General features: G+C 37.8%; 1 protein-coding gene across 1 annotated transcript in view; it reads right to left on the bottom strand.

Moving 5' to 3' along the window:
* The window catches only part of CNTNAP2 (contactin associated protein 2), a 1,871,069-nt gene that overhangs the window by 720,727 nt on the left and 1,136,245 nt on the right, over positions 1-14,097 (bottom strand). The window contains exon 11 of the mRNA XM_070616681.1: positions 7,105-7,211. Coding sequence (XP_070472782.1) covers positions 7,105-7,211 — 107 coding nt within the window. The remainder of the gene's footprint in view (positions 1-7,104; positions 7,212-14,097) is intronic.

The following is a 14,097-nucleotide window of genomic DNA, read 5'->3' as shown; positions in this document are numbered from 1 at the left end:
AGTTATCCTCAGTTCACCATCCCAATGAACCAGAGACGTGGGGATGAATGAAGATCATAAGGACTTTTGTTTTTAATGAAGTGATGCACTTCTTTGGAGGGAGCTATTTGACAACACCTCCTAGTCTCCCTGCTCTCTTCCTTTCTCTACTCCACATTCCAGCGCCTACCCCATGTGCAGAATGGAGTCAGCTCTCAACACATTGATGATTGGATAAAAAATGAAGAAGTGTTGGTAGGAATATAGACCCTCGCCGTCCCATGGTCCTGCAGTTGTGCCCCATAGCCACTCCTTAATGACAAGGACACACTGAGCATCTGAAGTAGGTCATAATGTAGGAATGGAAAAGGAGGATGAAAGAGAGGTAAAATTGGAAGAATTTTGTCATTGTTCACTTGATAACAAAGAAGCACAATCTGGCTACTTAATTCCACGTCTAGATTAGAAAGCGCACGTTCACCCTGTGCATGTAAATCAGCCCGTGTAGCAGTAGATTTGCTAACAAAGCCTTTCACCTTTTCTGTGAGCTTTGGCTTAAATATTGAGACATGCTGTGATCTTTTCCCCAAGAATCAACTACACCAGTGCTTGGTATCTTTAAGCTACTCACAATCAGACAAAAATTTAGTGGCTGCTTTTAAAGATTTAGTGGTATAATAAAAGTTACAAAAAGATATAAGATGTTTGCTCAATTCACAATGCACTTTAAGGGATAATAATTCACGGAACGTCCCAGAGGAAACTTAAGGTTCAGAGAGGTTAAGTGATGTCCAAAACACAAAATCAAGACAGCACAGAGGGGGAAATAAAGGAGGCGGGGAGGAGGGCTGGGAAAGAGGATTAAATCCAGCGCGTCTCATTTCATTGCTGTCAGGGCCCCGTAGCACGTACTGGAAGAGCCGACTTCACTCTCTATGGTGTAAGTGGAATCCATGCTAATACGCTAAGAGGGTTTGAGGAAACAGGATTTACGCATACAGGAGAGAGTCAGTATCCTACAACTAGGAAAGCCCCGCTGATGGAGAAATAAGATTGGCCAGATAGCCTGAAGATCAGAGGATTTGACATCAAGACAGCTGGCTTCAGACCCTGAGTTCTTTTTCCTCTCTGTAATTTCCCTGCAGCGAGAATACACATATGATATCACATGATAAATCATAGGATTATGTTCATCTTATTCAACTTTTGCACCAAATTTAAAGTAAACTTCTTCTGTCATTCACTACGTAGTCAATATTTAAACACACCTATATTTATTAGATTAGAATAGCTCATACAATCAGCCACACAGTAGGTGTCTGCACTCTACTATCTAAGATATCATTATTTTTGTTGTTGCAATTTACTTTGCCTAAGTTAGTGTATATTCCCACAAGAGACAGTAATGAATGGTATCTTAACATGGCACAGTGGTTTCCTCAAAGATTATTTGAAATGTGTGGGTTTGTCTGCCCACACATCGAATGCCTCCATATAATTTCCTATAACTTTACACCTCGTGTGGTTGTTTCTGCTGTTATTACTATCACTATCCTCTCTGCCTTCCACTAATCCAGCTTTTCTTCTCTACCCTCCTTTTCTGTTTTCCTTGAGCTGTACTTTCTCTTCACAGCTTCACTATCTTCATAAATTTGTATAAAGGACATTGCTTTTTTAAAAAGTGGTTGAAGCTCTTTACATTCTCTGTCATTCATTTGCTCTGATTCAGTGCATATTCGCTGAACACATATTACCTGCTGGGTGGGCCCTGGGGATAAAACGGTGCACAGAACCTGGCACAGTCTCCTCTCAGACATGATGGCCCAGTGGAGGAGACAGATATTGTTGAAGAATCACAAATAACAAATGCAAAATCATAATCATTGCTAGTGCTAGGAGGAAGATACATGTCTTAGAATAAGAGGGTTGGACCTAATTCCAGGGACATGGAAAGCTTCCCTAAGAAGGTCACTACTGAATTGAGATCTGAAGAATGAGTAGGAATGTACCAGACAAAGCAGAGAGGGAGCATGTGCAAAAGTCCTGTGGTGGGGATAGTGGCAGGGAGAGGGAACCGTGTAGGGGTACAGGACATGTATGAAAAACTGGAAGGAGGCCAGTGGGATGGGAGGGGAGAAAGGAAGGAAAAGCACAGTAGAAAGCCAGGTTAATGATGTAGCCATACCAAGTAGGACCTTGTAAGTCAGTTGAATTTATTGCTGAGGGATGGATTCCAATTCCATAAGGCCAGGATTCTACTCAAGGACTGCTTTTTCGTTTTGGTAGCAATGTTCAAATTCCAAGTTGTCTTCATTGATGCCTAAGTCTATGGTAGTTCCAAATGAATGGAAGCACCGAATTTCCCAGTGCCAATAAATCTAGGTGTTTACACTCTAGGTTAGCATAACTGTAAGGAGGTAGGATTAATTCCTTTTTTAAAAATTATGCTTTGAGTTAAATTACTTATGGGTATAATGGGGATTATAAGCAACATTGTGTGAGCTACTAAAATCCACTGCACTTTTCAGGTGTTCAGTAATAAGGTACAGTGTAATTTATGGTTTACAAATTTGTGGGCCCAGAGTAACAGCTCCAGACTACAGAATATAGAATAGTTTCCTTTAAAATTTTAATTCTCTCTCTAACACTGGCTATTAAAAATTTTAGTTTTGCGTTTATGTGGCAACATCAGTACCCATTCCTTCTTAGTATTTCAGAATTCAGAAATCACATAATTTTAAAATTGGAAGATATCTGTACAGGTCATTTAGTTTATCTCCTCTTAATACTTCTGGAAACAGCCTTGTTTATACATCAGGGCAAGGTAAAAAATCTCTCCTTTGATAAAAAAGATACCTGGGGCTGGCCACGTGGCCTAGTGGTTAAGTTAGATGTGCTCCACTTTGGTGGCCTGAGTTCGGTTCTCAGGTGTGAACCTACACCACTCATTGGCAGCCATGCTGTGGTGGTGACCCATATACAAAACAGCAGAGGATGGGCACAGATGATAGCTGAGGGTGAATCTTCCTCAGCAAAAATAAATAAATAAACAAAAAGATATCCAGAAAAATATTTTCTCTCAGAATGAGGATCTGGCATTTCATAATTCTTATAAATTTTCACCCCAAAACATTGCTTATATCTGTCAAATATCCTCTTGTACCTGTGAAAATAGCCAAAAGTTTTCATGTTATTGAGGATATTCTGGGGATTTTTAGGGCAGCTCCGCATAAGGAGTTAATATGATATGTAGGAATGACTGCGGTCAAAGATAGACCATGAGAAAAAATATCTGCTAAGCCATGAGATAAGGGATGGCTTTCTGAATTTAATTTATGTAAATTAGAGTCATAATTATGAAGTGTAAGGAACACATGTGAAAAAAATGAGATGATAATTAGATCCGAAAGCGCATTTGAAGTTTTGGAAAGTAAGCTTAGAGACCAATTAAAAGGTATCTGTGTAGCACCATTAAGAGAAAAAGACTGTAGGTATAAACACAAAGTTTTGCTCACAAGAAAGACAGATTCTTATACTTTTGGGAGAGTGAAGTAGGGATAAGTCAATATAACAAAACGTATAAAGAAACTATTCAACGTGATCATTCTACAGAGCCCTTTGTCATAATTTTATGTTCTGATATGCTATTAGTCAGTTCTCCGAAATTCGTAGAGAATGAAATACTGGTATAAGAAAATTTAAAAAGGATAAAACTGCAACAATGTAATGTATTTGCACTTTGTCACAAACTAGCTTCTTTTGTGTTTAGACAACAAAACTGGTTTCCCTTTCCTGTGGTCTGACCATCCCTGGGGATCTTTGGCTCTCCCGGTGGGATTTCCTCACTCAAAGCATCCCAGGGGAGTGATTTGTAAATGTCAATCCTCTGAGCCCTGGATAGAATTTATTTAAAAATAAATTCTCCAGGTATAAACTAACTAATAAACACATAGATAGAAGTCTAGGACATATCCAGATGGCTTTTAATTCTCTTCAATTCTTCTGAAAAAAAAAAAAAAAAGCTATTGAAACCAATCATTCACTTCAAGCCCAGATCTGCCACAGAAATGATAGCAAACAATGAATGGCAGCATGAAATTAGTGATAAGTTGTACGATATGAACAATTATTGATATAAAAGTTCACAGCAAAGGGGTGATTGTTCTGAAAGGAATGAAATGAGAAAAATTTATTGAGTACTAACATACGCTGAGGTTCTTCTCTGTGTCTTCCATAAATCATCTCACTGCGCCTCACAATGGTTTTATGAGGTGATGCTGCTACGATACCCATTTCACAGGAGAAAACAGAAGCTCAAAGAGTTGAAGTGCCCAAGGTTACAGGTAAGTAAGTGGTAGAGCCAAGTTCAAACTCGGGCAGTGTGAACTATCAGAAAAGGGCTCCTTGGTTCCATCTTGGACCACACCCTCTAGCCTGGATGATCACAGGTCACCTGAAAAATAGCTATCTCCTCCTGACCAAGCCCAGACCAGTGTAGAAAATGTGCTGAAATAGTTAGCAGCCTAATTGTAATGTTTGAAGCTCTGCTAAATATTTAGCTATACTAAACTTCAGATTTTAATTAGCTTTTCTTTACCTTTTTAAGGTGATACTAATATAAAATGACCATCACTCCTTTTCAAAAGGGATGGTTAGTTTTCCGCAGGAAATAATGAGGCAAAACATTTAATAATACTAACGAAGTTCAAAACCAGAGAACACAGAATGAGCAAGTGGAAGTCTCAGCTCATTGGCTTTTAAAACTACAAAATAGAGGAATAAAGGAAGTCCAAGAGAAGCCAAATGACTCGCCACAATGGCGCACAGCATGATAATCCCACGTAGCATCACAAGCCACTGTCTGGTCACTTCAATTCTCTCGCTATGAATGTGGTCACCGACTAAGTAAAAATGCAAAATCGTTCATTCTGTATTAAACTGAATGGCGTATATTATATATTTTTACATTATTATGTGCTGAGCCAGACCCTCTCATTTCTAACTAATCCATGGAAGTAACTAAGAGATATATCAAGTCTTTCAGTTTATTAGGAATCATGTACACTTCAACGAGCTACGAGATGTGTTTTCCACAACAAAATAGTGTCCAATCAACCCTTTCTTGAATTAGGCAGTATGGTCTTCTAACTTCTATTTATGTGCACACTTGATTTTCAAGATTATGGCCTTATTTAGAGAAGACAACAAGGGATCAGTGTCTCATTGTTAAAATGAATAATTCTACGTTTACAGATACAAAAATGGAACAAAGAATGAGTAGGAATGAGCACAGAGAGGAGATAATTTCCCTCTTACATTTTGAGCTCACCATACAGCCAAACCTGAACACACACAGGGCATTTTGAATACTTGGAGTTATTTAGAAAAAACTCTTTTAAAAAACTCAACTATTCAACCAGTAGCATATATTTAAATTTTTTTAATTTTATAATTTAAAAAAGTCTTTTTCTTTGCTGTATATTTCAATAAAGGACGCAGCTATAAAAAAGAATTATTTGCTTTTCACTTCAATACCAAAGTGGTCACTGAGCTAGGAAACCCTTGTAACGACCACCAATTTCTTGCTCTTTGTCTTTAGCTATAATTTCCATATTCAGGAATAAGAGCTCTCATAGTTAAAGGTGGTATTTACAGCCCGACACATAAATTACACTGGTGGAGTGAAGGTACTCAGTTTTATCAAAGTTAGCTAATTCAAGCATCATTTATCATACGCTAAATATCATATTCTGGAAGTTAACATTCTTATTTGATTGGAGAGGAACAATTTTAGTTATAATTCCTTTATTCTAGTTAACCTCAATATCAGTTTTGTGCTTTATTCATTAAAATACTTTTTCAGAGACCTATAATAAATAGTTTCTAGATAATGAATCCACTAAGTGTTTATCTGTTTTTATTCTCTTGTACATCTTCCTATTCATGTTAATTTTTCTGGGAGTTCTTTTTGTCTCTTGTTTTTGAATATGTCCCTAAACAAATGAATAAGTGCAATAAAAGAAATTGCAAATATTTTTTTCTTAGTTGAGGTCTTACAACACATTTTGAACATCATTTCTTACTGTTCATTACTACAAATACTAATATGAAAAGGCTCAGACAACTGTATTGCATTTTTACTGGCCCCAGAACGGTACGTTGATAACATTTTGCCTGCCATTGTTTCCTAAAACTGAAGTAAAGAGAAAGCAGTCTGTATAATTAGAGGGTTTAGATATTATATTTTTAGGTATTATATTAGTTTTTCAACAGATTAAGAGAAGACTGAAGAAGATTGAATCTCTTTCTCTCTGCGTTCTTTCCTCCCTACACACACACACACACATACCACCCCCGCCCCCAACAAATGACCTTCTTCTTTCAACTATATGTTTTATGGCAAATCTCTTTTCAAAAGTTCTTTGTAAACAGCAATGCAATTTTGGAAAATTAATGTTATATAGTTAACATTCATTTAAAAATATTCTTTGAATTACAAAAATTTAATTTTATTTAACTTTTCAGGGTAATGCTACTATGCAAAATAAGGCACATCTGTTTTATTAGTTGGCTTTGCATGTTACTTTTTAATATTAAAAAATTTGCTTTATTGTGTTTCTACTTTAGATATACAACTTAATAGACTTCATTCCACTTTCTAACTCATTTTTCTGATCTAAAAAATGTGGTCAAATAGTTGAGATAGAGTAGGAGACAACCACTGTCCAGAAACTAAATGTTCAAATTACACTCTGTCTGCCTTTCTGATGAATTGATAAATGAGGATCCAGTCAGAGATATCACACTAACACAATTTTCCAAACTATCTATGCAGACAGACATGGCTTAGACACACAGGGGCAAATCCAAGAAAAGCATTCCAATCTCAACCCTGTGTTTATAGGACATTGGAAATGTTGGTCCTTCTTTTTGAGTCATTAGGCATGAGAGAATATATTTTGACACATTAGAATACTATTCTGGAGAAGCAATAGCAAAATCTGGGTTCTTTAGAATCAAGTGATTCAATATGTGGATTATTCAGGTTGCGGGGCTTCAAAGTATAGCGAAGACCTGGGATTCTCATGCAATTACAAGTTTAAAGTGAGATGAATTGGCACTCACAGTTGTGGCAGGTGGCCCCACTGTATCCCGTCTCGTCACAAGTGCATTTGAAGCTGTCCCACGTTTGCGAGCACTTCCCTCCATGCTCACAGTGATTGGGCACACATCTGTCAGAGAAAGAGACAAACAGAAATAAACCAACAAACAAATGAGATTTACGAGTGGCCAAATTCCAAGCTGTCTGGGCAATATATCATTTAAATGCCAGGTTGCCTTACCAAGGCAATTAATCCTTGTTAGTTGAAGCAGATTAATATGATTCATGATGGAAGGTGCCAAGCGCACAAAAGATAATGTATCACAGGCCTGGTGTTTCCCATTTTTGAGTAAACAGTAGAAATTAACAAACAGTTGAGAGGTTCATTTGCACATCACAGATTCATTTTATTTTCCTTTTGCACAAAAACAAAGACACTAGCTAAATTTCCTCCTGGTGAGAGATGGGAGACGAGCCATGTTGTTTCCTGTCCTATTCTTCACCAAGGCCAAGGCCAAGTCAGAAAGGGGGAACACTGAGTTTTGCACAACAATTTGAGTTTTTGAAATAATGCCCTGGCAACAGCAACGAGAATATACTAGCCTTATAAGAAAAGATTTCTGTTTCCCCCTGTGCCCAGCTGGCTAGTGAAAGCCACCTATTCAAAGAGGCAGCAAGCATAACAAGTGGAAAAACTGCAGGTTTGGTGTTCAAATCTTTGGCTTTCTACTTACTAAAGGGCCAGTTGTGACTAGGTAATTTAACCTTTCTGAATCTCAATTTTCTCATTTGAAAAATGGAGTAATTATACCTATTTTATAAGTACTTTTAAGGTTTGGAGATAATATTCATAAACTAGATAATTAATAGGCAGGAAATAGCCCATAAATGGGAGCTGTGCATATCTGAACCACAGCTTCCAGGGCACAATTTCATAGCTCACCTGTACCCTAGCAATAGTGAAGTCGAAATCTGTTCAGGAACACTGCTGCTTCAACAGCACAAACTCTTTCCTTTCTCCTGTTCCTATCCTGTTCTCCCTCCCCTCAATTCCTCTCTCCAACTTCCCACAACCTGATTCTTTATAACCCTGGTTAAGATGCTCACAGATAACAAAGGTATTTGTTGTTATGTATTAGAATTCACAAAAGATTTCTAGATTTTAATAGGAAACTCTCTAAAATAGAAAAGTCCACCCAGATTAAAATAGCAGAATCTATTAGCTATGGGTCATAGCTAATGGACTGAGAGAGAGCCACCTCATGTGGAACCCCTTAATCACAATGCCCTGGTAGCTTCCTGCTGCAAAATAGGATAGGGCTGGCCAAAGGGATAGAGCTCTCCATCCCCCATTCTTGACTTACCATCAGCCGTTCTGTGCCTAAAACTCCCGTAGCAGGGCATAGCCCATTTTGGCATGGGACCTCCAATTCTTATGTAGGAATGCTATTCCTCTACAACTCTTAGTCACACATCAAACATTTATTAAGCATGTACTATACACACAGCAATGTGGCAAACAGAAGATGAATTAAGATTTTATTCACTGCCTTTCAAGAGCTTACAGCCTAGGACACTACATATGTTGTACACGCAAAATCTATAATATGAGATGGAAATGAAAAGTTGCATAATACAGGGACAAATAATGCACTCTGCAGTTTCCCATGAGAGATCATAAGTAGATTTGAGGTACAGTAAAAATCTTTTGATTTGAGCCTCAATGAATGGACAGGATTGTAAGAGAAGACAATGAGAGGAAGAGTATTACTGGGGGAAAAGAACGTAAGCAAAGGCATGATGATGTTGGATTATCATGAGGAGGATGGGAAATTCACTCTACTTTTAACAGCCACTTATATTTCAAGTGAACTTGGGCTTGGTGTTATCAAGGCTACAAAGGTGGTCTTTCTCCAAAGACCCTATAACCTACGTGAAGGTGGGGGTGGGAAATAAGATACATGAAAAATACAATACCAGGCAGAATTTGATGCGTGGTCAAGGAGATATGGAATGCTATGGAAATTTGGATACTAGAGTAGTGATGACTAGAACATAAATAAAGGGCTTAACAAAGTTTAGAGCATTTCTCCTGGGCCTTAAAAGAGGAGTTGCATTTTTATAATTAAAATGTTGAAAATTGTTCCCAGCAGGGTAAGCGAGAAAGCAATGACAAGGAGGTAGATCCATGGGCGCTGGGTGGTCCATGGTTGGTTGTCCATTACCACAGCCCCTACCCTCTCCAGGCACAGGCCTCAGCAGAAGGGGTTTATATCCAGCAGTCCTGATTCTTCAGATCATGGGAGGAAGCAATGGGACAGACACCAAAATTACATAAAAACTAAAACACATCCTTGATACTTAATTTTGGAATTTAGTAGGTACTTGCTTTTGTGTGATACATTTACTTTCTAAATTGTTGTGGGTTAATATCAGTTCAGCCTAACAGTGAAAGCAATTTACATCAGCTCATTATATCAATTAATTCAGGGCGAAGTAGGGCAGAAGTGTACTGAGTTGCAAAGGAAAACAAGATTGGAATCTAAATGCTCTAAATAACGCACAAGCAGAGAATCCACATCTTAATGACAAACATGACTATTGTAGTTACACACACATGAGAAGCATACAACCATCAAATGAGATTAACTGAATACTTCTAAAATTTAGTATTACTGATTTCTTTAAAAGTGATCTTTTATTCAAATGGGACCTTAATATTTTATTTTTTAATGTTCTTATAATTTATATTTTTATAATTGACATTATCCTTATGCTGATTACTGGCATTTTAATTCTTAATTAGGAAAAATGTTTTCTTTCCAAATCAAGTTTATTCAAATGTAATTTAAAAACCTAATATTCTATCACTCTATCTAAAAGAAAAAATTTTAGGACAAGTTACCAAGCAAAACAATATGAATTAACTTAGTTTCCCCCTTCCTAATTATATTTTCTTCTCCTACACTCTCACTGAACTATTTGCATGTGTCCAGTACACCATTATCACATTACTTGGTAATTATTTGTTTGAGCATCTGTCTCTTCTAAACTGTGAGCGTCTGCAGTCAGGGATTTTCATCTTAGCATTCCCAGCAGGACAAGGTGCCTTGTGCACCTGCAGTGAATGCCTATTGATGGATGGGCTGGAAGAATGGGGGAATGCAGTCCTAGACCTTTAGGCCAAGGAACTGATATAATTTTGGAGGAAATACCCCTTCTACTGTGAGAAATACGGATTTTTTTTTATTTTATTTTTTCCTTTTTCTCCCCAAAGCCCCCGGTACATAGTTGTATATTCTTCGTTATGGGTTCTTCTAGTTGTGGTATGTGGGACGCTGCCTCAGCGTGGTTTGATGAGCAGTGCCATGTCCGCGCCCAGGATTCGAACCAACGAAACACTGGGCCGCCTGCAGCGGAGCGCGCGAACTTAACCACTCGGCCACGGGGCCAGCCCTGAAATACGGATTATTTTTATGTATGATTTTAGTCTAAGTCCACACTCTTTCTCTACTAAACTGATTATTTAAGCAGGTCACAGGAAATACGTAATTTGTTTGATAGCATGTCCTAGCTTGAAAGCTTGACTCACATCAAAAATGAATCAAAATGACTCTCCTGCTGCTACTTGAGAACTACTTGACCAGGATCAGGAACATACAGGGGAGGAGTTGGCAGGTGTCAAATTGTTGCGATCAAAGGGCTCCGGAAGAAGTGATGCATCCAATTAACCCTGCTCCCAGATGGCCCTGGTGTCAGAGACTCTTCAACAGGAACCATCCTTTCAGGTGTGGCAATGCTTTCCAAAAGGCTTCAGAATCAGAATGCATTTTTCCCAAATGAAATTTATTGGTACCCCAATACAGAAAACAAACAAAAGCTATATTCTAAAATTTCAAATGGTTAACAATTACTTAATATAAAATCAATCACTATGGACAGAGTGGTTGTTTGGATGGATGTGACAATTCTATCCAGGCTTATGGGTGACAGTTGCAGTTTTATTTCACCCAGAGTCTCTTTTATTTCTATATTAGATTTTAATTGCAAAGCATTGAGAGAATTGATATTTACAGATATAAAAAACTGCAAGTGGTACCAGATTTGTTTCTTTGTAGAAGGTCCTTTCGTAGTCCATGGACACTACTCAATTAAACAGGGACAACAGAAGAAATTTTATTTCAAATCTAAAAAACGTTAATCTGACAGCATCCCTGGATGCATTGGTGGTCTTCAAAGCACTTTGAAGGTGTTTTGTTTTATTTTCCCTACAGTGTTTAAAAGTTGAAATAGTTTTAAATAAAATTCAAATCAAATCTTTGCGTTACCTTTAAAACTACATTTGGATCTGTAGAACCCAATGCAAAACCCACAGAGTGTCAGGACCATGATTTCAGACACACGCTCACACAATAGCAAATAACAGTAACAGTGGAGCATTTCTCAGAAGAGCTGGCTGTTACTAACACCCTCAGCTACTGGCGCGCAAAAGCAGTGTTTCTCAGAATTTTCTGTGCATGGGAATCGCTTGAAAATCTTGTTAAAGTCAAGGTTCTGAGTCTTCAGATTTGAGGTGGAGTCTGAGAACCTGTAATTCTAACATGCTCCCCACTCCCCCCCTGGCCCATGATGCTCAGGCAGCTGGTCAGAGGGCCACAGTTTGAATGACAAGGCTCTAGGGCACTCTGGTTCTCTGCAGTAGGGCCTCAAAGATGAGTGAAGACACCGAGAAGAGAAACAGCCCAAGAAGGAAGGGCACAGAGGGGAGACAGCATGTGGGAAGGGCAAATTTGATCTATTCAGCCTTTTCTCCTGAGACCGTACTTTTTTTCAAGGCCTTCCTACTACTTTTTACATGACCCACTGAGAGTGATAATATAATAATCTCCTAATCTCATTTATTAGGTTTAATCATTTCGGAACCTGACTATAGACCTCATATAATTCATAGAAAGTGATCATCACTGAATATGAAGGCAGTTTCATTTCACCTTAAAATCAAGTTCTGTATTTGCAATCTCAGACTCAGCTGAGATTCCCCGCCCTTTAGTTATTGTACAGAAGCCGGTACTAGGATACTTAATTTGCTTTTAGATTAGTACAAATTGTATACCTGGACATTAAATATGCCTTATTCTAAACTTTAGAAAGGAAAACTTCAGGTTACTTATAGGTTATTTTATAAACCCTTGGACAGTTGTTTAAAGTGATTCATAAATTATCATCCCAGCATAAATTACCTCCTAGATTTATGATTTTTCCCTTCATCTCAGCTCCCAATTTTATTTTTGCTTATCCAGACACGAAATTCATTTAGAAAGTCTGATTTCTTAAATGCTACTTTTTATACTCCTGCCTCTCAGAGCTATTTCCACAGTCACCCAGTGGAGTTTTCTTCTGCATTACCTTCAATATTGATCTCAACAATATTTTAGTACTTTTATTCTCACACTAATTAGATTTCAGTTTCAGTTGAAGGCATACTCTCTACGGAGTATATATCACTGCCTTATATTTCTCCTGTTCAAACTGAAATTTTATGGTGAAGTAATAATAATTCCAGCAATTAATTTAGTATTTCATTACTACATAACTTAATTTTATAGTTGTATAACCAGAAAAGCTAATGTTATATTGATGGTGCTCCTTCAATGAGCACTTATTTATGGACATATTTAAAGGCAGAGATATTTACTATACCTCCTACATTATGCCCAAATTTTCCATTAAAAATAATCAAGCATCTTTAGGCCACATCTATCCAACAATTGTACATTTCTACACTAACCATATCAATCATTAATTTTAGCCTGACAATATAAGCACCTTAAAAATCATTTCTATTATAATAAACCTGTGTTCACTTTATTTTGTTAATTTACTTTGAATTATAATTTTACAATATGTTCCTCATCATTTAGTGAAAAAAGCATCTTTTAAGAGATCATAGGAGGAGAAGGACCTGCAAGCTCATCAGTTCCTTCACCTGTCTCCAGCTCCAACCGAATTTAACCTAAATAAATAACAGTAAGTTCATTTTCACAGTAACTCAATCACCTGCTCCAGTCAAACACTCTAAAACAATCTCTGGAGAAACAAAGAATAAAGGTTCAGCCTCAAGAAGTTATAATTATATGCCGAAACGTAATTGGCAAGTCAGGTCTCTTTCTATGCCTAATATTAGAAACATTGGTACAGAATTAAGAGAATCTACCTCTATTGTATGGGTATACTGGGGTTTTACGGAAAAGTTAATCTTCCAAAGAAAGTATAGATTTAGGTTATCCTGGAAGGAGGAGGAGCACCTTTCTGCCTGGAGGGAAAGCAAAGGCTTGCGGCCCTGTGAGTAAGCACCAAATGTGGTTATGGAGCAACGAATTGTCGAGTGTGGCTAGAGTGGAAATCTTGCATGCACGTTAAGGATTATAGCAGGAAGTTGTAGATGTGTGGCCAACAGGCCTTTCCCCTTTCTTTCCTCCTGTCATCACCCTGATTTTATTAAGGTATCTTCTCTCCTTCATGTGGCCATGTGCTTTTGGAAGGGAGACTATCCCAGTCTCCAAGGGACAAAAAGTAAAGAACCAGGCTTCCTAGTGAAATCATTAACCTGTTGCACATTGTTCCCAAAATCTATGATCTCCTTCTTCTATAGCAATAGTATTTATGTCTTGACATAGAGCCACCCAGTTAAAAACACCATCCTCCAGGTTCCTTTTAATTTAAGGGGCTGGTGACTAAGTTCAAGGCAATGGAATTGTGCGATGTCTGGGTTAAGCCCTTAAAGGGAAAGAGCATGCACTGCTTTTGCTTTTTTTGTCCCTTCTGACCTCCTTTCTGAAATGAACCTATGATGGTGAGACCTGGAGCAGGCATCTCAGAACACAAGATGGGGACAAAGGAAAATTACAAAGAGTCTGGATTCTGGATAACATATCAGCCCTAGGCCACCTACTCAAATGTTTGCATGAGAGAGAAATCAATTTCTTCTGTTTTGGTCTTTGTTACAACAGCGAATA

This window comes from Equus przewalskii, chromosome 4 (genome assembly GCF_037783145.1).
Source record: "Equus przewalskii isolate Varuska chromosome 4, EquPr2, whole genome shotgun sequence".
In the NCBI taxonomy this organism is placed as follows: domain Eukaryota; kingdom Metazoa; phylum Chordata; class Mammalia; order Perissodactyla; family Equidae; genus Equus; species Equus przewalskii.
Note: the sequence above shows the minus strand (reverse complement) of the source record. Positions and strands in the feature narration are given on the sequence as shown.